Here is a 23692-nt window from a genome sequence, read left to right on the forward strand (position 1 = left end):
TACTCGCTTTTGCAGGCATTTGAATTCATAACCTGTGCCCTCGCGGAGGAAGTGAGAACCTTGGGCAGGGGAGGGAACAGGAGCCCTTGGCTGCGATGCAAGGGACAGCAGAGGGCAGTGGTTGGGAGTCCTGGTCCCTCACAAGGGGTGGTAGCAGGATGGTCACAGGCTCCAGCCTGCTCCTGTGTGGACCTCACACTCTTTGATGCTATTCATTAATCCTGGATCAAGTCCCTCTCCCACATGGACTGTCTCCCGAAGAAGGGTAGTGGCTACCTCGAATTTCAGAGCTGCATCTCAAGTGGCAGGCCACAGCAGCGCCCACATGGCAGAGATACACCAAAGCTCAACTGTCTGGGGGCACAGTTGACCCAAGTCCCCAGTAGAGAGGCCCATGTGGAACCAAGGCCTCCCACCAACGGTCAACAGCAGCAGCTCGTTGCAAGGCGAAGACACTGCCTAGAAGTGTATCCTCCCAGCTGGCCAAGGCTTCTAGTGGCAGCAGCCCTGGCTGAGATAGGGACTGCGGCTTCACCGAGGGCCTGAGCCAGAAATGCCCAGCCAAGTGGGTCCCGAATGCCTGACCCCAGTGGGAGGTGAGAAATGCATATGGTTGTTTTAAGTCGTGAGTTTTGGGGTGAGTTTTTTACATAGCAGTAGGTAACTAATACCCATCCTTGGGTCCAGCTGCTCGCAGTTCCTTGGCCTGGCTGACAGCGGCTGGTGGCTGCTGGTGGAAGGTCTCGGCTCCTCCCATGTGGGCTCTGTTGGGTCGAGTGCGCCCCTGGACAGTCGAGCTTCAGCGTGCACTCTGGCCTGGGGGTGCTGTTGCGGCCACTTCCCAGAGCGCAAGAGTCACCCTCTTTGAGGGTCAGGCGTGGCCCCTGTTCAGAGGCGTCCCTCAGCCCCCCGGTTCCCTTCTGCCTGAGCCCCTGCCTCTCCCCCACAGCCTCACCTCCTTTGATCCCTCCAGAGCTCTCCCCTGACCCTGGGCTTACCCTCTCCTTGGCATGAGGAGGTGAAGACTGGCTGTCTCTGTCCCTGCCACCTCCGTGCTCGCATGCCCAGCTTCCTGGCAACCCAGCCCACACAGCTTCCCTGCGGGTTCTGCTGCTCAGTGAAGTAACAAGGGCTGATTGGATCTGACAGGGATGAGGAGCTTGTTAACCACCCATTGATGCAGTGGCCATGGGAGGATGTGTTTGCCAGAGAGGATGGGGAGAGATGAGAGCCAAGCCTGGCAGGTGGCACAGGGTTGAGGTGGGTCAGTGCCCTGGGCCCTAGCGACCTGCATTCCAGTGCCCTCTGCTTCCAGTCTGGCCACAGCAGGGCAGATTGCCTGTCAGGTCTGAGGAGCCTGCTGGCCTGTGACTGGGAAGGAACTGACTGGGGAGACGAGCACAAGTTGCCAGATGATGCCACAGAGAGGAGAGCTTGCTCCCTGCCAAGGCTGAGCCCTTGCAGGCTCGTGTTCCTCCACAGGCTCAGTGCCCAACCCATGGCTGTAACCAGAGTCTAGCGGAAACTTCTGGTGTAGTCACATTCTGAGGCTTTTTCTGCCCAAGCACATCTCACTCACACACAGAGGGTGGCTGTCACATCCAAAAGGCCCTGGCCCCGAGGCCAGAACTCTGACGCTGCACCTCAGCATGCGGGACTCGAAGTGGGCAAATCCTCTCCCCAAGCAGGACTCAGTCCCCGTCTCACTAAGACCCCCGGCACAGGGAGCAAGCAAAGGTAGCCAGAGTGGGTCTTCAACAAGTGCAGTTGGAATTTGGGTCTGTCATTGAGAGGGGGGTCCTGGGGGAGCAGGACAGAGAGCAGCCATGACGGCGGGTGGGGCGTGGGGACCCGCCTTAGCCGGCCGGCTATCCGGAGACCTGGGCTCCCTGTCCACCCTCAGCCTTTTCCTCTGGGTTAATTGTAATCGTTTTTTTCCTCTTGGTTCTTTAGGGTGTTTTACATAGACAATCAGACTGTCTGGAAATAATGACAGTTTTATTTCTCCAATCATGATTCTTTTTCTTTTTCTTGTCTTCCTTCATTTGGTAACTAGAAGTTGTGGCAGCAGGCATCCTTGCTTCCTTTCTGGTTTTGACAGGAACCCTAACATTTCATTAGTATGACGGCTGCTTTTTTTTTTTTTTTTTTTTTTTTTGAGAGACAGTTTCATTCTGTCGCCCGGGCTGGAGTGCAACTGCATGATCTCAGCTCACTACAAACTCTGCCTCCCGGGTTCAAGCGATTCTCCTGCCTCAGCCTCCCCAGTAGCAGGATTACAGGCATAAGCCACCATGCCTGGCTAATTTTTGTGTTTTTAGTAGAAACGGGATTTCACCACGTTGGCCAGGCTGGTCTCAGGCTCCTGACCTCAAGTGATCCACTCACCTCAGCCTCCCAAAGCGCTGGGATTACAGGTGTGGGCCACCATGCCTGGCCGGCTGATGACTTTTGATAGATACCATTTACTTAGGCTATGAGGGTTTCCTCTGTTTCAAGTTCTGTAGGTTTTTTTCAAATCAATAGTAAGGGTTGAATTTTATGGATTGCTTTTTCTTCATCTATTGAGATGATCATATTGTTTTTCTCCTTTGTTACTGTAACGCAGTATTATATTTTTCTAGTACTTAATCATCTTTTGATTCCTGGGGCAAACCCTACTTGGTTATGGCATATCTTTTTTTGTCATTCAATACTGGGTTTGGTAGGCTAATATTGTGTTTAGAATTTCTGAATTTATGCCCATAGCAAGATTGGTTGGTAGTCTTGTCTCATGTCATCCTTGTCTGCTTTAGTTTTTGTTTTTAAGATTACACTAGGCTCATGAAAAGGAGTTTGCAGATGTTCTTTCTCTTTCTCTTTTCTGAAAGAGTTAATAGGCTATTGGGATTATCTGTTCCTTGAAGTGTAGTAGATTTTGTAAATCGTCTGGCCTGGTGTTGTGTGATTTTTCCTGGGGGTGGGGGTGGGCAGTGGTGAATACTTTCCTTCTTTTTTATTTTTTTTTGAGACAGAGTCTCACTCTGTCGCCCAGGCTGGAGTGACGTTAATTTTTTGTATTTTTGGTAGAGACGAGGGTTCACGATGTTGCTCAGGCTGGTCTCGAACCCCTGAACTCAAGTTATCTGCCCACCTCCACCTCCCAAAGTGCTGGGATTACAGGCTTGAATCACCATACCTGGCCCTCTCTTTTCTTTTTTTGAAAAAGGGTCTCGCTGTGTTGCCCAGGTTGGAGTTCAGTGGTGCAGTCCTGGTTCACTGCAGCCTCAACCTCCTGGGCTCAAGTGATCTTCCCACTTCAGCCTTCGAGTAGCTGGGACTACAGTTGCATACCACCATGCCTGGCTTATTTTTAAAATCTGTGTATAGAGGGGGTCTCACTATGTTGCCCAGGCTGGTCTTGAACTCCTGGCTTCAAGTGATCTCCTGCCTTGGCCTCCCGAACTGCTGAGATTCCTGGCCCTAAGGCTTGTAATTACCTATTCCACTTTAATTTAATGGTTTTACATCCCAAATTTTCTGTTTGTTCTTGAGCACGATTTGGTAAGATATTTTTCTAGGACAGCGTTTATCTTGTGGCGGGTTTCAAAATTCTTGCCATAGGTCTATAGTTGATTTGAAGTATTTTATTTTGAAAATCTCTGCAGCATTCATAGTTATGTTCTCCCTGTTGGTCCTCAGGTTATTTATTTGTGCCGTCTCTCTTTTTTGTGATCAGTCTTATCAGAGGTTTGTCAACTTTATTAGTCATTTCTCAGAACTAACTTTTGGTTTTGTTCATATTTTCTATTGTATATCTATTTTCTATTTTATTACTTCTGCGTTTGCCTTTATTATGTCTTTCCTTTGGGCTTTTTCTGTTCTTCTTTTTGAACCTCTTAAGTGAAGTCGTCCCGTTAGCCATAGAAGGATGACTGGCCTGTGACTTAGCCTGCAGGCCTGGCACTGCGGGCTCTGTGACTCCCTGGCCTTCCATTCCCTCTGAGGGCTCAGGGAGGGAGGTTGGTGCCTAGCCCGGATGTCTCAGAAGGAAAGGGGATTCGGGGTTTTTGAGGAAAGGAGGGCAAGGCGGGTCTGTCTAGGAAGTTGGAAACGTGGGAGTCACAGCCAGGTCGTCTTCCCAGCGGCCGGTTCCCACAGTTTTCCCAGAGCCAGGCTTGAGATCACTTAATCCTTAGGGTCATGGGAGCAGGAAGTGCTGAGGTGCTAGGGGCCGGCTGGTGGGTTAGGCGGCCTGGTTCCCCAGGGAGGGAACCCATGCAGACCTGCAGGGGCACGGGAGGGAGGGCGCAGGGGAGGAGAGCGCTCCCATCCACCCACCCGCTGAGCTCCAGCTCCCTCTCCTCCAGCCCCTCCGGAAGGAAATTCTGGCAGAACCACTTCTGGACCTGTCCCCTCTGCACCCCTCATTCCTGTGCCCTCATTTAACCTCCCTGACTCTGACCTGGGCGTGGGTCTATCTTGGGGCCTGGCTGCTGTCCTGGGAAGGGAAGGGGAGCAGATCCGAACTCAGCCTGTGGCTCCAGGCCACCTGGCTCTGGCTGGGCCTCATGTTCTCCTGGAAGGAACCTCCCCGGCCTCCACAGGGTCTGCGTTAGCTCCAAAGGCTCTGCCCTGGATGGAGCGTCCTTCCTGCCTGGGCATCTTCAGACCTTCATCTGTGGCCCTGGTGGCCATGTAGCTCACCCTGAGGAAGGTGAGGGAGGGGACCCGGTGCACAGGGTAGTTGACAGGTTGCTGAGTAGTGAGGAGTCCTGGCAGGAAGCAGCCCTGAGTCCCTGAGGGGCAGAGCTCAGGAGCCAAAGCCAGCACCCCCAGAGCTGCTGTCCACTGAGAGCAGTGGTACTAGGAGGGCCACACCCCCAGCCTGCTGCTCCCTGCTCTAAGCCACCTCCCGTCAAAATGCCTTCCTTGCAGGTATCTCCATGAGGACACCATGGGGCGGTTGGCAAGTTCATTTCAGCCTGGAGTCAGCACATGTGATTGACGGTGACTCCCAGAAAGCAATGATCAGTTGGCCACATCTATTGGAGCTGGGGTGGGAGGAGGCGTGCCAAGGGCCACAGCCATGTAGCGTCAACCCCTTGAAGGAGAAATCAGTCTCTCTTCAGTTCTGTGGGGTTCACGGTGAGATGTGAAAGGCTGTTACCCCTGGACTCCCTGGGACTGCTGGGCAATAGGCCATGGAGTCCATTCCATTATTTAAAAATGGCAAGCCTAGGCCGAGGTGGGTGGATACCTTGAGGCCAGGAGTTCGAGACCAGCCTGGGCAACATAGTGAGACTCCGTCTCTACCAAAACATACAAAAATTAGCCAGGCATAGTGGTGCATGCCTGTAGTCTCAGTTTACCCAGGAGGCAGAGGTGACAGGATCCCTTGAGCCCAGGAGTTCAAGACTAACCTGGGCAATAGAGATCTCCCATCTTTATTTTTTTATTTTATTATTTTGAGACAGTCTCGCTCTGTTGCCCAGGCTGGAGTGCAGTGGCATGATTTCAGTTCACTGCAACCTTCGCCTCCCGGATTCAAGCGATTCTCGTGCCTCAGCCTCCTGAGTAGCTGTGATTATAGGCTCACGCCACCATGCCGGGATAATTTTTGTATTTTTAGTAGAGATGGGGTTTTACTGTGTTGGCTAGGCTGGAGAGAGACCCCCATCTCTACAAAAATAATAATAATAGTAACGTAAGAATCAGCAGGGCATGGTGGCACGCACCTGTAGTCTAGGCTACTTGGGAGGCTGAGGCGGGCAGGGTCCTTTCAGCCCAGGAGTTGCAGGCTGCAGTGAACTGTGATCGTACCAGTGCACTCCAGCCTGGACGACAGACCAAGGCCCCTTCTTTGAAACATAAATACAGGAAAAATTTAAAAATGGGAAACCTGAGCCCTCTTGGTTTGAGGCAACAGAGGAGGAGGTGGACAGCAGGCTGCCTTGACCCGGAGTGTGCTGCTCCCCATCCATACACAGGGTCCCACAAGCACGTGCTTGCTCTGGGCAGCAGCTGCTTCGGCTCAGGGTAGCTTGACTTCACTGTTGCTGGTGTGTGCTTTCTGTGGTCTACTTTGGTGGCCTGGTCTTCCTGCGGTGACGGCTGCCCACATGGCCTTAGCTCTGTCCCACCCCTGGCCTCATCCTTGCCCGGCTGGAGCGCCTGACTGCCCACTCTCAAGCACTTCTTCTCCTGGCCTGTGACTATGGTGACCGTCTGCCCTGGATTTGCTAGAAGACCAATTTTGCTTTCCTCAGTAAAGATGTTTTGAAATTCATGTTTACACTTTCGTAAGATTTTTTCATGTAAGTAAATGCATATATCAGGAAACCATTTTTTGACAAACTGTCTTGGTTTCTGCCTCATAAGTATGTGGTCATTTGACCTGAAGTGATGGTCTCTGAACTGTTCACCTGCCCTCAGACCGGACCTTGACCTTGTTGAATTCTCCTCCTTGGAGAGGCCTTCCTTGAATATTCACCCTAAAACAGGCTCTCCCCATCACTCCAGTTGGGTCACCATCCTCTATGTGAAGGCAGCTGCTCCATTTCTTGTTGATGGCACCGCCCAGTGTGAACCTTCCCTGTCCCCTTCACTGCATAGCCCCCAGCACCTAGAACAGTGCTCAGCAGGTGGTCACAAACTTATCGTTCAGTTCATCCTGATTTCCAGCACGAGCTCTGGGCCACTGCTCTCAGCCAGAAACCAGTACGTCCCGGGACCCCTTACTAGGAGCATTCTAAGTCAATGACTGATGAGTCTGACATTCTTCTATCTGCAAAGGGTCATTATGGAGGGAGATGCATGGACCGTAGCTCTCCATCCCTACGGCAGATGGGCACAGAGGGGTCTGGACCACCAGACGGGCTCTGTCAGAACAGGATGGTCTTCCTCTCACTGGAGGGACAAGTATTCATCCTAGATGAGCTGAGGGAACTGAGATTTGGAGAATGGTGCCATAGGCCTGCATCCGGCACAGAGAGCAGCAGGGCCGTCTTGGCCCTTGGCTCTCTCCCAGGCCCGGGCTGAGCTGGTTCCCCGCAGAGTGCTCTCAAGGGGTCAGTCCTCAGCTTCCCAGGTCAGAGATTTCCCAGGATGGGACAGGTCATAGCTGGCTTCCAGCTTACTCTGGAATTTCCCATTTCCTGGGAAGAGGGTGAGGTCAAGCTTCCTTTCCCTTTAGCTGGGAATGACAGGAGCCAGCCTGAGGAAGGTCCTGAAGCTGTTGGGATTTCTAGGTGTTCAGAATTCTGGTCACCAGGAGAGCTGGGTGCCCTCGGGTGTCCTGGGGCAGCCAATTGCTCTCCTCTGATGACTCAGTGTTGCTGGAAGGCGCTCTCCTCTCTCCCCGACCAGGAGAACCACCATCTCAAGCCCCATGGAGCTGAGCTGAGCATTGCACCTGGCTGTGAGCACCTGGCTGGGCCCTTGCACCTCTCCAGTCCTCATTCCAGCCTTCCCTGCTTCCTCACAGCCACTTGGTTACTGTCACATCCATATCCTTCCCAGAACCTTGGCATCCCTTCTGGCTCCCAGTAGGGGACCTGGCACACTGTGGGGCTCAGCATATGTTTGCTGAATTGCTCTCTGTGGCTTTGTGCACTGTCCCCAACCATCTTCCTCTAGTCCTTTCATGGGCCCCATTGCTCCTGCATTTCAGGAAGACTGGACCCCAGGGCTGGACAAACCAGACCCTGCCACTGAAGTCAGGCTTTGGGAGCTGATGTCTGGCATGGCCAGTGGGATGGCCTCCCCCGCACCCTGATAAACCCTCACTCTTCACTGCAGAAAGCCAAGCAGGCCAGAGGTGGTCCTCCTCCCCGCCCCGGAGGTGTACTGACTGCCGTGGGGTCTCCTCCCTCCAAAGCTGCCTTTGGTCTCCACTGTAGCCTGCTTTCTGGACCGGCTGGAAGCTGTGTGTGTGTGTGGTCGGGGAGGTGGAGTGAGGGGTGTATGCATGTGTTAGCGGAGTCAGGCCCACACACACGGTGGTCAGTTTCCTAGCCCTGTCCCCAGCTCTGCCAGTGCCCACCCATGGGAAGACTTACCTTATCTTCCCACACCCAAGTCTCCTTTATGGAAGACGGGGGTTCCTAACCATGGGACATGAGTGCATTGTCCTGGGGTAAAGGAATAGTACTGCTGTGGCCAGGGGAGAGCAGCCTGAGAGGCTGAGGGCATCCGTGTCCTTCTCAAATCCTCACCGAAGAGATGCTCTGATTTAAGGCGGGCCCTCCCTGCTGGGAGAGCAAAAGAAGCTGCACCAACACAGTTTGCTCAAGTGACATCTTTCAATATAATCTCTAAAACTCTATGAATTGAACAGATAAAATACCTCTGGGCTATTTTGTTACAAAATATTTGCCATTTGGATTAGTTGCTGGGTGGAGCCACCCTGCCTTTCCCTAGAGAGGTTTTTCTCTTATGGGCGACGGGTGTGTGGGGAGAGGGTGCAGCAGGAGGGACGTACAGCAGACACAGGGACGGACAGACAGATGGTCATCAGGGAAGCCTAGTGGGTACAGAGACCCCTGGCGGGCCGTGGGGACCGGTGGCGCAGGGGCCCGAAGACGCAGGGCTGATCAGTGTGTGCTGGATCGAGACACCCGTGGAGACAGGCAGGCAGGCTTCCAGGACAAGCTGTCAGCAGGGCTTGCTAGAGACCTGGGGGTGGGATTTCCCCAAAAGTGGGTGGAAAACTAGTTTCATCTCCCATTCCAGACTCTGGAGTTGGGGCCAAATGGATCAAATCAGGAGAGGGACCCAGATTTCCCAAAGGTCTGGAGTGGATAGAGTGGGGCCATCTTTGGGTGATTGAGTCTGGGGCTCAGTCAGCACTCTACTGTCCCCGCAACCTGGGGAGAGCAGGAAGGCCTAAGAGCACCCCCACTGGTCCTCTGGGGGGCTGGAGGCCCTGCTCTGTCTGCTGCCCTCGGGAGGGAGCAGGAGGCTTTTCCCAGGTCCCCGAGGTCTAGGCTCTGGGGACAGTGATGGGGACGGGGAGGAGGCCCAACCTTGGCCTGGGGACTGAGCAGGGAAGGGTTACAGATGTTGGGCACTTGCTTCCCCTGACAGTGAGGAGGGCAGCTGTGTCCTGCCCCAGGCTCTCAGGGGTTGAATGCCCCTCCCAGCTCTGGACTGGCTCCATGGGAAGCTGACCCCAGGCCGGGCTGCTTCCTGCAGACTCCCTGTGCTGCCAGTGGGGCCCAGGGCAGCCACTGCACCGACCCAAGGGGTGGGCCTCTGCCCTGGGGCAGGGGCCCTGAAGTGCCTGAGAGTCCAGGTTCTCAGATGGAGGCCCACATGCGCGCCAGCCCTGACTTTTGCTGGTTCCAATTTGGAAGATCTGGGCTTCAGCTGAGGTGGGAGGGAGGGCCTGGGGTTACTGTGCCCCTCAACAGGGGAGAGGGTACTTTGTAAGCTTGAAGAGCTATGTGAGCAGGGGACAGGGTCCTGCCTGTCGTGCTAGGGCTGTCTGGGACAGTGTCCCTGGCCCCCACCCCCTAAATATATTTAGCTCATAGTTCCTATTCCCCCATACCTAGCACTCCTGCCTCTTAGTCATCGTTTTCATTCTATTTTCAGCTTCCCTCATTTTAAGATTCCTCCACTCCCATCCCCAGGACTCCTCCCAAGTCCCTGACACCTCCTGTCCAGGCCTTCACTTTAAGGGCGATCCCTGCCTTGGCTAAGGGCATCAGAGGTGTCTGAATTTGTGTACCCCATCTGTTGTCTGCTCCACTCTGAAATGCAATGGCTGGAGCATCTCTGTTACCGAAAACAGAGGAGGGCCACGGCAGCAAGGACACGGAGGGGCAGACGGGCTGGCAGCCACAGGGGAGAGGGCAAATTGGCTGCAAGTTACGGAAACTGGGCCGACAAAGACAGGGCCAGAAATAGACTCACTGGGTGATATCACAGTGACGTCTGAGTGACCGCACACACACATACACACACACACAAAATGAAACTAGGTCATCTGGAACCTCTGAGAGCCGGGAATGATCCTTGCTTCCTACCTGGCCTAGCTACTGCAGGTGGGGCAGGGCAGGGGAAGGGTGGGGAGATTGAAGTCCATGTCACACTTGACTCATGTTCACTTCCTCTCCCAGAAGGCCTTAACCACAGGCTCCAAGTGTGGGGGGACCTGCACACAGGACAGCAATGAGCTGCTGGCACAGAACTGGAGCCTGGCCAGGCTTGGGACAGACACGTCCTGATAGGGCCTGACTGGGCAGGCCATGGTACGGCTCCTGTTGTCTCTGGGGTAGCTGCCTCTCATCTTCCCCAGGCTTGAGCTCGTGGGGCCACCTAAGGCTGGCTATCCCATCTTGCTGGGCCCTGGGAGGTCAGTGAGCCACGCTTGGGCCTCCTTTGCAATTTTGAGGGTCCAGGGACTCTTGGGCACCCCTGCTGGAAGGGGAGGTCTAGAACCTTCTAGGAGGGGGAAATATTTAAAGGCTGAGGGGTGCAGGGGAAATGCATCTGTCTCTGGAGCCCATTTTTCTTGCTTACCTCTGCACCCAAGTCCCTCCTGGAGGCCACAGACTCACACAAGAGGGAGCCCTGCCTCGCGCCAAGCCCCGTCTCTGCTGGGCAGATCACTGCCCCTCTCCACTTCTGCTTGCACAACGGAAGGAATGGCCTGGTTCTCATGCATGTTTATGTGCACATGCCTGTGTGCACACAGCACTGGCTGGGTATTAGCTGGGGCTGGGGAACTAAGAAACTCTTTAAAAAGGTGCATTTTGCAGATCCATGACCTCACAATCCTATGACCCTGCTGAACTGACCCGCAGAGAGCTAAAGTGCTCCTCTTCCTGCCTCCCTTTCTCCAAGCTTTTCTGGAGTCTGGGCAGCTCCTGAGGAAGCAGAGGCCCCGGGAGGAGGGGAAGGACATGGTCAGGACAGCCAACGTCCCTGGGGACCAAGGAGTAGCCTCCTGAGAGCGCCAGGCTTGGGGGTGGGGGCAGCAGAAAAAGCCCCCCCCCCACTTCTCCCACCTGTCCCTCCAGGGAGCGGGACCAACCCTCCTCCCCTCAGCACAGCCACGGAGGCACTAGTTCTGGGCTGCGAGCCAGCCGCCTTCAGTCTAGTGCTCCACTGCCGGCCGGCCCAGCCTCATGCTGCTGCCCCATGGCCCGAGGTCCCCGGGCACTAACAGACTCAAAGCCTGCAAGCCAGTTAGAGCCTCAGCTCGTTTCTTCAGTCCATGGTCCAGGGGGGAACGTGGTGGCCAGGGGAAGAGGAGGCCTCGCCGGGTCTGGCTGCGTAGGGCCCCGGGAGAGTGAGGTGTGTCTTCAGAACTGGAGTCGGGGTGCAGCTGAGAAAGGGAAGGATGTTGGATGAGGCAAACCCAGGTGCCAGGATTGGGATTCTCTTCCCAAAATGATGGTGATCAGTGACCAGGAACGCATCGTGCCAGGGTGTGGGGAGCAGTGGAGGGGCAGCCCAGGCCCCCCAGTGGCCAGCCCTCCGGGGGCAGCAGGGGAGTGGGGCAGAGTCTACACCAGGCTCCTTGAGCCACTGGAGTAGCGGCGCCGGTGCAGCAGGGAGCCTGGTGGACAGAACTGGTGAGGGTGGTTGTAGGGGGGCGGGGGCGGGGGCAGCGGCGGCTGGTGGATGACCTTGACTGGAGAGCCGGGGCCGCCCAGGGGTGTGGAGCCGCAGGAGTCAGAGGAGGACGAGGTGTAGCAGGAGAGAGCCTGGCTCAGCAGGGGCTCCATGCGGGCCAGGCAGGGCTTGTCCAGGACAATGACCTTGACAATTTGCTGGCACTGCACCAGGGTGCCCGGGGGTGTGGGTGGCGGCGGCGGCAGCGGCGGGGGCTGCTCTCTCAGGGGGCTAGGCGGCAGGTCTGGCGGCAGCGCCGGCGCTCCCCTCTCGGCCCCCAGCCCGGAGTTGTGCTGGGACGTTTGAAGCCTGTTGTGAATTGACACCTAGTTTAGAAACAGCCAGAGAAGCATGAAATGTTACAAGACTAATTCCCAGCTGCGAGGACAGGCTGCCCTGAGCTTCCCCTGGCCTCCCTCCCACTCTCAGCCCTCACTCTGACCCTCTCTCCATCTCTCTACCCGCAAGAAGACTGGGTTCTGACTCTGGCTTTTGCCCAGGAGGGAGAGAGGAGTCGAGAGGCTGGCATGTCCTGCCACTGACTGTGAGCGGCGTCGCTCTGTGGCCTCAGTCTCTCCATCTGTAAGATGGGCTCTGCATTCCTCTGCCGCCTGACTTCACGGAGCTTTTGGGTGTCCCTAGGCCATGGGAAAACGCCTCCTCACCTCCTTTTCCACCACACTCTGAGCTTGAAAGCAGGGGCCATAGTCTTTGCCCCTCCCCACCTCCTAGGAGTGTGTTGAGGCAAAGGAGGGCAGACCCAGGGACAGGGCCAAGCATTTTTGAGCCTTTCATATCTCTCTGTTCCCTCCAGCCTTGTTATAGAGGAAGAATCACTGGTACCGTTGACATCATAGAGGCTTAAACCCCAGAATGCCAAAGGGTGATCTGGACCTACCTGTCCTCCCAGACTCCCCAAGGCCGTGACCCTGCATTCGAGAGCAGCCCAAACAGCCAAGGCAGAGTCAGCTCCCCAGCTGTCATTCTGGCCCAAGCTGGGTCCTGGTTAACTTGCCTGGCTGCAGGAGGGGATCCCCAGAGAGGGCTCCAACCTTGATCCCCAAGGCGGGGCATGAGCCTCCGCCCGCAGACATGGAGGTCACTGTGAACTAGCCTGGCCTCTCCTTGCTAGCAGCGGGAGGTGGAGGAGATGGGTGGAAGGGAGGCTAGAGGATTCTGGAAGGAGAAGGATTTAACTCCTCACACCGTTCCACCCCCAAGCTCCCCGGCCCATGGCTATGACACCCCACAATCCCCTCCAAACACCTGGGTCCTCTGGGGGAGGCTGAGACCCTCCTCCTCTCTGAGGATCTTCCTATTGGGCTGCCATCTGTCCTTGGGCAGCACCACCTGGGGCCAGTGCTCAGAGCACCGAGGGGGAAACGGAAGCTGCAGGGGAAGTACCTCATCCCAGGCCTAGACCCAGCTGGCCCAGCCCAAAATGACCCCGGAACCCTAAACCAGCATTTCATCATCCTGTTTTTTGGCTGCAGGTGCAGTTCAGGGACACCCTTTCCCGGACCTGTGTACTCCCAGTGAGGCAACTTCCCTCCTGAGGCTCCCCAGGCCTTTGTCTGCCCCCTCAATATTCATGAGCCCAACTGCCACACTCGGCATGTCGCAGGCTTTATTCTTCCTTCTCAGCCTCCAACCTCAGCACATTTTCCAGGCCTGAGGTCCTCCCCCTAAACAAACCGAGGTTCCCTGAGCCCCTCACTGTCCTTCCAAGACACGGCAGGTACAGAGCATGGCTGGGGCCCACCTGCCTCTGGGGATCCCTCCAGGGTCCTCACTCAGGCAGAAGCCGCTGGAGGGCACGCGCTCCTCCCCCTCCTGCTTGTGTTCTGAATTCCTCCCCAGGAGACACGGGGCCTGAGACAGCCAGGACAGGCTTGTGCTCATCTGCCTCCCTCCACCTGGACGTGGCAGCAGCCCTCCCAGGCGAATGTCTGGCTGTCCCAGTCCAGATCCCCTGAGCAGTCCTTCTCCCTGAGGCTCCCCACGCAGCGCCCGCTCTGGGCCACAGCCTGCGCCTCCCGTTTACCTCCCCTCTCTGGTCCCTCCACTGCACCCCCGGCCCCATCCCAGTCTGGATCCTTTCTCTTTAGTGGTCAGTGAGTGTAAAGCCGGAAGTGACAGCAAAATGTCCTCTCCTCTGACCCCCTTCTCACCTCCCTGCTCATGAAAGAAAGAATGAGGGGAAGGGGGAGACAGAGGATGGAACATGGGCAGCAGGTCAGAACAGCTCAGAGAAGATGGAGAAGCACCTGCCAGAGGGGCTTGGCCAGCAACGGCAGAGAGAGGGCAGAGGAGAGAGAGCTTGGGGTCCAGCTGAGGCCATGGGAGGCGAGGCTGCCCTCTGCGCAGGAGAGCAGAGGCTGGCGGGGCCCTGGAGCTAGCTGAGGGTGGCAGCCTTGCAGATAGCCATATGCCATTAGGCAGGGCAGAAGGGAGGAGAGCGTGGGGTTGGTTGTCCTCCCTGGGTAGCTCAGGCTAGGGCAGGGCAGGGCTGGCAGAACAGAACAGAGGGCTGGGCACAGGTGTGCTTATCTGCAAGGCTCAAGAACGGGCAGCTGCGGAGGATGGGAAGTGGAGGGGGGCGGGGAATAGAATACCCACCCTGGGGGCTTGTCAGCTGCTGGGGCAGGAAGCTCCTCCTTGTAAAGGTGCCTCCTCCAGACACGGGTGTGTGGGGGGTGGAGGGCCGTGGGAGAGAGAGAAGACACTGAGCTCCCCTGGGGTGTCCTGCTTCTTCCCAGGGCTTAGTCAGACTGGTGGGTAGGGCACCTTAATAAGACACCTAATGGGGCTCCCTCCAGCTCGAAGTAGGGGCTGGGAAGGGAGGTGTCTATATGAGCAGCTGGTGGCTCCGGGAGGCCTGGCAGGAAAGGAGTGGAGCTGGGACTCACTGGGGTGCAAGAGGACCCAGTGGGAGAGGGCTGGGGCTCACGAGGCTTGTAGGGGCATCTGCACGCTCCTCCCATAGGTGGCACTGTGGGGGTTTGGCAGGGACCAGCTGCTGCTGGGTCTTCTGCAGTCCCTCGCTATGTGACGTGGAGATGGGCAGCCTCCCCTCCAACACAGACAGTCTTCAGGTTTATCACTCTTACCCCAGGAAAGCCCCCAAGACAGCCCCACCCTACTCTGTCTCATTTTGTTTTGCACACATCCCCACGCCATGGCCAGCTTTCCAGATGGACCAGCTGTTCCAGGGAGGAGTCCCCCTCCCTCCGGCCCCCAAGTCTCAGTTCTCCAACCTGGCCCCAGGTGTCCAAGAGGGCAGGGTCTGCCCCAGAAGTGATCGTTCGGGGCCTGGCCTGAGGGGTGACTCTCCGGGGGAGCCCAGGCTCCCCGCTATGGAGGGTGGGAGGACTTGGGGAAGGGGATGTGAGGTTCTCTGATACAGCAAGTACTGGGGGAGCAGTGAGCAGTGAGCATTTCCTGGGGAGGTGGATTTGGGGGCACACAGGAAGGATGGCCCTAGGGTGTCATGAGCTCCGTCTCCACTGTGTTAGTCTGGGAGCTCAGCCTCGGAGGGCAGCAGGCTGGGGAAAGGGGAGAAAGAGCTCGCGGCTTAATTAGGTGCTGGAACAGTGGCATTACCCATGCTAGCAGTAACTTTTAATTGTATCTCTTGAAATTGGTAAAATGGTGAGTCGGGCTGGGGAGGCATTGATTAATACCTGAGAAGAGAAACAACAGAGACGGTGAGAAGAAGGACAAGGGGGCAGGGAGTCACTCACCTGGGCAACCAGGGCTCCACTTACCTCCACCGTGCTCTCCGCCGGCTTCTCCCTGAGCGCGGCCTCCCTTTTGGCTTTGAATGCAAAGAGCACAGGGCTCATTCTCTACTGGCTGAGAATGAGCTACCTGCCCCTCCCCTGCGCCCCTCAAGCATCTCTGCAGCTAAGACTCGGGGTCACGCTGCTCCTCACTGGGGCAGAGATTGGGAGTCCCACTCTGCCACTTAGGAGCTGGGTGACCTGGGCGAGATGCTACATCTCTCTGGGCTGCCACAGACTAGAAGATCTCTGGCGCTCTCTCATGTTGGCATTGTGGAATCTGATTTACCCACAGTCAAAGCCTCCCCAGTACGAACTGTGAAAGCTGGCTTGGAGGAGGCCTGGGTTGTGGGCGCCACGTTCATCAGCCTCCGTGGATCACAGGCTCCTTGAGTGTGAGCCACACTTCTTTGCTCCCAGCCCTGCAGACTGGCTGAGGGGGAGGACCAAATGGGCTGAGGCCTGCACAGCACTCACCGCAGTGCCTGGCACAGTAAAAGCCGATAATGGCTCTGTAATTACTCTGAGGGCCTTCTGGCTGGCCTGGCACAGCAGCAGGGACCCTGTGGACCTCCATGGATAGCTCATTGGCTCTTTCTGGCTGAGTCACTCCCAGCTTCCACCCCTACCCCCACAGGAGCCCCTCTCATTTCCCAACCCCTGGGGGTGCCAGTTTCCCCCTGCTGTGCTCAGTCCTCTGCTTCTTGCAGCAGTAGAGGGAGCTGCACCATTGTCTGGGAATGAGACAGACCCAGCTGTGGAAGCGACTAAGGGACACGTCCCTGGGGACAGGCATCTGGCAGGGAATAATACGCAGCTATAGCTCTGGGGTTTCACAGCTGAGAAAACAAGCAGCGACCCGTGCCCTATGACCTTATAGAAATGAAGAGGCCAACTGAAATCAGGCAGCGTGGAGAATTATGGACGCACGATGGCAGGTCAAACCCATATAGGGAAGATTCCATCACAGTGAGAACCTCTACAGAGCAAAAAGAGCCCCGTGTCCTGCTCGGAAAGCAAATCTCATGTCCTCGCTGCCGTAACCAGTCCCCGTGCTGCTGCCTGTTCCAAGTCAGGAGTCAGGGCCAACTGTGGCAGGTCATGGACCGCGTGGAGCCCACTGGAGTTTCTCGCTATGATCCTGGCTTTCCAGTGCTCCGCACAGGGCAGCAGCCATTCGAGAAGTGTTTGTTGAGTGTAAGAGTAAGTGACTGAGTTAACTAATTGGTGGACAGTCGTGGATGGCTTGCTGGGATGTCACTGGAATGAGACTGAATTCTCATGCATCTCTCCTCGTTCTCTTTATTTGGGGCTGGTGGAGGGGAGGTGGTGGAAACTTTTCCTGATCCCCTGCAGGTGGGGGTAAGGTTGGGGTAGGAGGTGGAAGGTAGGGGCCCTTGGGGGCAGAGGACGCAGGTCTAGGGAACCTGGCTGAAGGAGGTGCCACCTCTGGAGCCAACTTGACTTGGCTGGAGTGAGCAATTCAACTGGAGAAACCATTAGAGAAGTGGAGTTTGAGGGTCTCTCTGGATTTGGGGTGGGCTGACCTGAGCCAGGGATTAGGGAGTGCTTTTGCCTCATTAGTGAAGGGACTGTACAGAGAAGAGCAAGATCCAGGTCCTTCTGGTCACCCTGCCCTCTTATACTGCCTGGTTGGAGAGTGTTCCTCATGGGGTTTCTCTTGCCCTCGTCTCGTCAAGACAGCCTGGCTGCAGGAGGGAAGGCCTCCCTGCTGGGCCCGGGATGCCAGGACTCTTGCCTGAGTCCTCCAGGGCAGACAGTGACATCTCACATAGACTCCAGAACTCTGGTGCAGTTTGCAAAATGGACAGACACATTTCTCTCTTGCCTTCCTCCTTCCTCCCACCACTAAAGCCCATGAGATTAAAGAAGGCAAGCCTGGCACTCCTCAGCAGAAAAAGAAACATGCCATGGGAACGGGCAACTCTCCCTGCAGATTGCCCAGGACCCACACCCAGGGTCCCTGAGTGGCCTCCATGGGGGCTGGCGCCCTGGGCAGAGCCGAGGCTCACCTGTCGGCGATCCTTGCTTTGACTGTGGGTCCCCCTGGGCTCCGCTGGGCTTGAAGGAGAGTGTCTTTGTTCCCTGCTGCTTCTCCAGCTCCCCTAAGGAATGGAGAGGCCCGTGAGCAAGAGAAACCATAACCTCAACCACACAGAAGTAAGGGAGGAAATGAGGGGCAGGCAGGAAGGGGAGGAAGAAGCCGAGAGGTCCCAGCACATGCTGTGAAACACGGACCTCGGGTCTGGCCCCACCACTGAATAGCAAGTAAAATACCCCCTGGGAACCACGGTCTCCTCATCTGTACATGGGGATGATCATATCTGCTTGAACATCAGAGAGGCACAGAAGAGGCTGATGTGAGGGAGGTGAACTGCCTGGTTTTGAATCCTGGTTCTGACACTCCCTGGCTGTGTGGCTTTAGGCAAGTTACCCAACCTCTCCATGCCTCACTTGAGAGGACAGCTGTGCCCGCTTCAAGGTGTCATTAAGAGGACTGCGTGGAGAAATACACATAAAGCACTGAGGACAAGGTCTGGCTAGTGACCCGTACTCCATAAGTATTAAGGTGCGTGTGAAAGTAATGGCAAAAACCGCAATTACTTTTGCTCCAACCTGTATCAGTTTTGTTACATTGTGTGAGAAGCACTTGGCATAGCAGAGTTTGCTGACAGGGGTGACACCTCACCTCTCCACCCGGCCCCTGGGAGGATGGAGCCTGCCTGGCCAGCTGAGCCTCCACAAGGTGTTCAAAGCTCTCCCGAGGAGGAAAGTCCATACCAAGGGTGTGGAGGTTGCAAGCCTGCGGGGCCAGGACATCTGTCTAGGTACTCAACTTTAATTCCTCTCACTGGATTGGAAACCTATTCCTTCTTGTTCTTCTCTCAGTGGAGCTATAGAACTGCCGGCTGCCATCCTTGGAGATTTGACAGGATTATTAAATCACTCCTCCTGCTTCTCTTTTCCAGGAGACATAACTCAAGTTCCTTTTATTACAGCTACTCTCCTGGGCTCCATTTTCAGTCTCTCTGGTTGTCTAGAAACCAGGGACACTGAACTGTAGGCCCCCAAACCAGAACAATTTGTCCTGATTGCCTAAATCACACCATCGATCAATGCTAAATATTTTTACTGCACTGAGAGTTGTTGCTCTCCCCCAAAGCTCTCTTGGCTTTGGAGAAATTAGCATCATAATTACAAGTGAGGAGTCCTGGGCCACTGGATGCAAACCTTGTTTTGTCACTGACTGCGAACTTGGACAACTTCCCTAAGTGCTTTTAGCCTGTTTCCTTATTGTAAAATGAGGAAAATAATGCCCACTATGGAACGCTGTCGTGAGAATTAGTCCAGTGCCTGACATATAATAAGTCCTCAATAAATGGTAGCTGATCCTGTTTTCCATTTTCTTTTCTTTTTTGTAGAGACGAGGACTTGCTGTGTTGCCCAGGCTGTTCTTGAGCTCCTGGGCTCAAGCAATCCTCCCTCTCGAGCTTCCCAGAGTGCTAGGATTACAGGTGTGAGCCACTGAGTCCAGCCCATTTTATTTTATTTTATTTTTCCTGGCTTCCTTTCCTCCCTGTCTCCCTGGCCTGCCCTTCCTCTTCCCTCAGCTGTTCCTTCCCTTTCTCTCCACTGAAGACTAAGAGCCAGCATGAGCCTTTCTTCCTGCTCTTTTACCCTTGAGGCAGCAGGAGAGGATATTCACCTCCTGACATGACAGATTCTGACACTGTCTGCTCCTCTGTGACTTTGGGAAGCGGGGTAAATGCTGCTCCTGTGCTGACGGAGGAAGGTGCCTCTCTCACCTATGCTGGTGCCACTTGGTGTGCTATGGCCCCCCAGGGCAGTGCGGAGCCATCTGGGACAGTCAGACAATGAGAGAGGTGAAGCCATTTCAAGGTGCTTTCTTGAAAATGCTCCAGAACAACAGCAGGGGTGGCCTCTCTGGGGATCCAGTGCAGCCCTTGAAAAGAATCTGTTTGTTTCAGCACTGAACTCAAATAAGCCAACAGATTGAAGGAAGGGAGTTTATATGCACCCCTCCCCACCAAGCAGTTACCTGAGTTCTAGAGCCCAGTCTGATGGATCTCATTTTACCCCAATTTAGATTGTTTCCTTAGAAAAAATAAACAGAACCTCTTCTCTCACTCCTGAGTGAAAGTATAGAATCAAACGTAAATGAAAATGACAGCTCCTCCACTTCTAACATGCACAACCTGGACACACGGCTGAACTCCTCTGAGCCTCAGCTGTAGAGTGGGGTCAATGCACCTACCTTGCAGTGTCACTATGATAATCCACAAAATAGAAATAAACTGCTTAGCGTGTAGTAGGAACCTCAAAAATGATGATTCAAAAGCACCAGCCTGTCACATTGATCCCCTGCTCAAAATCTCCCCCTGCCTTTCCTAGCGCCTAATGGGCAGATATTAATTTAGAAACACTTTTTAACTAAGTGGCCATACAGGCAGTCCTGAAGCCTATTTTAATTTTCTGTTTTCGTTTCTGAATCTGTTATTTAGTCCTCCCTTAAAGGCTATCTGGAGCCTCTGTGATGCTTAATCAGTACAAGCTTGTAGGTGGGTACAGGTTGCAGGCCCTTGCTGCTGTTCCCTTAACCCCAAAGCGGACAGTAAACCACCCGGACATACAAGGAGACCCACATATTCTCTAAAATGCCTGAATGGAATAATCTAGAATCTAAGCATTCCTTAGAGGAACAGAGACTACTGTAAGATGAGGGATAGTAAGAAAGCAGCCTAGGCTCTTCAAAAGGACAATGTTTTAAAGAAAATAAAGTGGAGGGATGATTCAAGATTAAAAGAGAGTGAAGAAATGAGGCCAACCAGATGCAATGTACAGACTTGGGCCACAGCGGGGGAGGTAACAGCAGACGGTTTGGTGGGAAGAAAAGCACCAGAGCCCCATGGGCCTGCCTGGCCAGCTCGCTTGGTCATCCTGGTAAAACATAGCAGAGCTCTCTGTTCCAAGAGGCCCATGTGCAGCCCCACGTGCCGGCTGATCTGTGTACACATGTGTGTGCACTCTAGCAAGCCTCACTTTAATTGTGAAGAAACATGGAAACTGGTGCTCCCACCCGGGCTGTGGGAGTGTGGTGTGGTGGGGCCTGGAGATGGGGAGGGTCTGAAGTGGGGCCAGGGCAGGGCTGCGCTGCTCCCTGGAGTCAGGCATGTCTGTCTCAAGCTACCCCTGTCCCTTGCTGAATGGGAACTCCCACCAGCTGCCTCGGGAAGCCTGTGTCCTTACACTCTATCCGGATCTGCTCCAGCTCTGTCACCTCAGCAATGGACTCCTTCAGGTCCTCCACGAACTTTTGCATCTCGTCCGAGCCCAGGGCACAGAAATGCAGCACCTGCTTCCTCTCGGAGCCCGAGAGCGGTGTCACCAGTGTGATGCCATGAGAGTAATCTGGAAAGCAGACCCCAGGCCCCCAGTGGGCTGTGAGCAGCAGCAGCTGAGGGCTGGAGCCAGCCAGACATGAGCAGGGCACGGGGTCTTGGGGGCACTCATGCCTCTATCCACTCTGCAGTCCAGCACTTCTCCCTCAACTCGCCCCAGCCATTTCATTCATCCATTCTTTCTCAAAGACTTACATTGGCTGTCAAAGACTTACACTCGTTCTCAAAGAGGTGGAACTGCATGCCCAGCAGGCCAACTGACTTGCAGAAGGTGTACGTGGAGGAGCTCTTCTTCTTCGGGCAAAGTTTGAGAATCTGTTCAGGAGAGGGAGATAGACATGTGCTCATGAGCAGACAGTCATGGAAACACGGATGCACAAACACCCAGGGGGATGCATGATCACAGAAGTAAACACATGCAGTGATGAATGTGCACATACAGATACAGATATATACATATATGTACACACACTATACCAAAATGTGCGTCTTCACTGCACAAAACCCTACAGTCATTATTCTCTCTGCACTTAGAAGCCAAGCCACGGAGCCTCAGCTGGTCTGTAAAACCCACCTGATGTGATCCTTGCCTTACTCTGGACTTCTGCCCAAGCCACGGTGTCCTCCCTTCTGTAGCTTGAGAAGGGCAAGCTCGGTTCCACTGTGGGCCCCTCGCATACGCTGTTCCCATTCCACAGCTCTCCCGGCAGCTTTTTGCACAGCTGCATTACTCTCATTACTTAAGTCTCAAATGCTACCTCCTTAGAGATGCCTTCCTGGACCACCCCCTCTAGAAAACAAACCACAGCAAACCCAAATCCGGCCCTTAACCCCAGTCACTCTCCGTACTATCACCTGGTTGCAGCCTTCATAGTGCCTTCCCCCAATCTGATATTATCTTGTTTGTCTGTTTCTTAATTATTTTCTATCTCCCTCCCCTACTGAAATGAAAGCTTATTTTAGTAAAGTCATCTGGTTGCTTAATAAACAAATTTCTATTCGGAGACTTCTGTGAGCTGAGCCCTGGAGATACAGGAGAACTCAGAACAGAGCCCTTGTCCTCAAAGTGCTTATGGAATGTGGAGTGTCACAGTGTCCATCAGGTGATCAAATAATAAAGCATAACAGCAAAAAAAAAAAAACAAAACCAAGGTGCTAAGTGTTTTGAAGAAAATGAAATAGGGTAAGGAATCAAACGTGATTTGAGACTTGAATGAAAAGAAAGAGGCCAGGAAGGCAAGAGGAGAGTGCAAGGTCTGGAGGAGCTTCGCAAGAAGGAGCAGTAAGTACAAAGGCCTGGCCCACAGAAGGGAGGCGGCTCACAGGGCTGAGGAGAGGGCAGGGAGGCAGGTTAGGGGAAGGGACACGTGGCCTAATGTGTACTCCAGAGAGATCACACTGCTGCTCTCAGGGGGTGAACCTTAGAGGTGGGGAGAGCCGTGTGGAGGCTGATGTGGTTCACTGAATGTACCAGGCGCACGCTAAGACTATAGTAGTGGAGGTGGTGAGAGGTGGTTCAGGCTTGTGATCATTTTAGAGGCAGTGCCAGTGTGGCTCATGGATAGAAAGGGCCCGTGCATGGGAGAGGCAAGCCCTGTTCCAGTCCTGCTCACCAGTTTTCCAGACCTACAATAATGCCTGGCTCAGGGTCAACACTGATTAAATATTTGTTGAATGGATACTTGTTTTCAAAGAGCAAGGAACGAGTATCTGTGGATACAGATGTACGCATGTGTGCATGCATGTGCACGCACGCGCGCACACACACAGATAAACCAGCCTCGCCTAGGCCCAGGGACAGAGCATGCTCCACCTAGGTAGGCCCTGTTCCTCCCAGGCCCTGGGGTGTGAGGCACAGCCCTGTGCGCTCCCTGCCCTGTGCGCTCCCTGCCCTGGGCTTCCTGTAACGTGGAGAGGCCAATGGTCTGGGATCTAGTTTGTTAACAGTTTGTGCAACCACGAGCAGATCATCTGATGTCTCGGTGTCACGACTTACTAAGTAGGAATTAGCATGTTTGCCTGAGCCCCCTCACGCCCACGGTGTGAAAGCACCATGAAGGCAGATCCGTCCCACGGAACAGGCATTCCGTCTGAAACCTCTGGGCGTCCTTTCCTGCCCACTTCAGGGACCCTGCCCAGGCTGCTCAGGGCAGCGGGTAGCCCCAGCCCAGCCCAGTCCCGGAGCGGGGGGCCACTCACCACCAACAGGTCATTGAAGAGGAACACCTCCCTCTGATGCGCCGCCTGCTTCTGCAGCTTGTTCACATCCGTCACCTCAAAGAGCCGGCTGCAGCACACCAGGCGGCGGTGGGGCACCGACAGCACCTGCACGCGGGCGTGGCGCTCAGCGGGAGAAACCAGAGGCCTCGAGGCCTCCCCAACCACAGCGCCCATTTTCCAGAAGAGGAGACGAGGGGCCCAGGGAAAGGGGAGGGGCTCTCTGGTTCTGTGGAGGGAGAGGAGAGGCGCTCCGGTTCTGTGGAGAGGGAGGGGAGGGGCTCTCCGGTTCTGTGGCGGGAGAGGGGAGGGGCTCCAGTTCTGTAGAGACGGGAGGGGAGGGGCTTCGGTTCTGTGGCGGGAGAGGGAAGAGGTTCCGGCTCTGTGGAGGGAGAGGCGAGGGAGAGGGGAGGGGTTCCGCTTCTGTGGAGGGAGAGCGGAGGGGCTCTGCTTCTGTGGCGGGAGAAGTGCGGGGCTCTCCGGCTCTGTGGCGGGAGAGGGGAGGGGCTCCGGCTCTGTGGAGGGAGAGGGGAGGGGCGCCGGCTCTGTGGCGGGAGAGGGGAGGGGCTCCGGTTCTGTGGCGGGAGAGGGGAGGGGCTCCGGCTCTGTGGAGGGAGAGGGGAGGGGCGCCGGCTCTGTGGCGGGAGA

At 55.2% G+C, this 23692-nt stretch overlaps 1 protein-coding gene across 1 annotated transcript in view; it reads right to left on the reverse strand.

Annotated features, from left to right (window-relative positions):
- Window positions 1-15203: 15203 nt before the first annotated feature.
- LOC112634685 (IQ motif and SEC7 domain-containing protein 3) overlaps window positions 15204-23692 on the reverse strand; it is a 47221-nt gene continuing 38732 nt past the window's right edge. The window contains exons 7-12 of the mRNA XM_025402389.1: window positions 23027-23152; window positions 21043-21142; window positions 20676-20837; window positions 17420-17512; window positions 15372-15421; window positions 15204-15287 (exon numbers count right to left, since the gene is read on the reverse strand). Of these exons, the coding sequence (XP_025258174.1) occupies window positions 15213-15287; window positions 15372-15421; window positions 17420-17512; window positions 20676-20837; window positions 21043-21142; window positions 23027-23152 (606 nt within the window). The 3' untranslated portion in view covers window positions 15204-15212. The remainder of the gene's footprint in view (window positions 15288-15371; window positions 15422-17419; window positions 17513-20675; window positions 20838-21042; window positions 21143-23026; window positions 23153-23692) is intronic.

This window comes from Theropithecus gelada, chromosome 11, assembly GCF_003255815.1.
Source record: "Theropithecus gelada isolate Dixy chromosome 11, Tgel_1.0, whole genome shotgun sequence".
Lineage (NCBI taxonomy): Eukaryota > Metazoa > Chordata > Mammalia > Primates > Cercopithecidae > Theropithecus > Theropithecus gelada.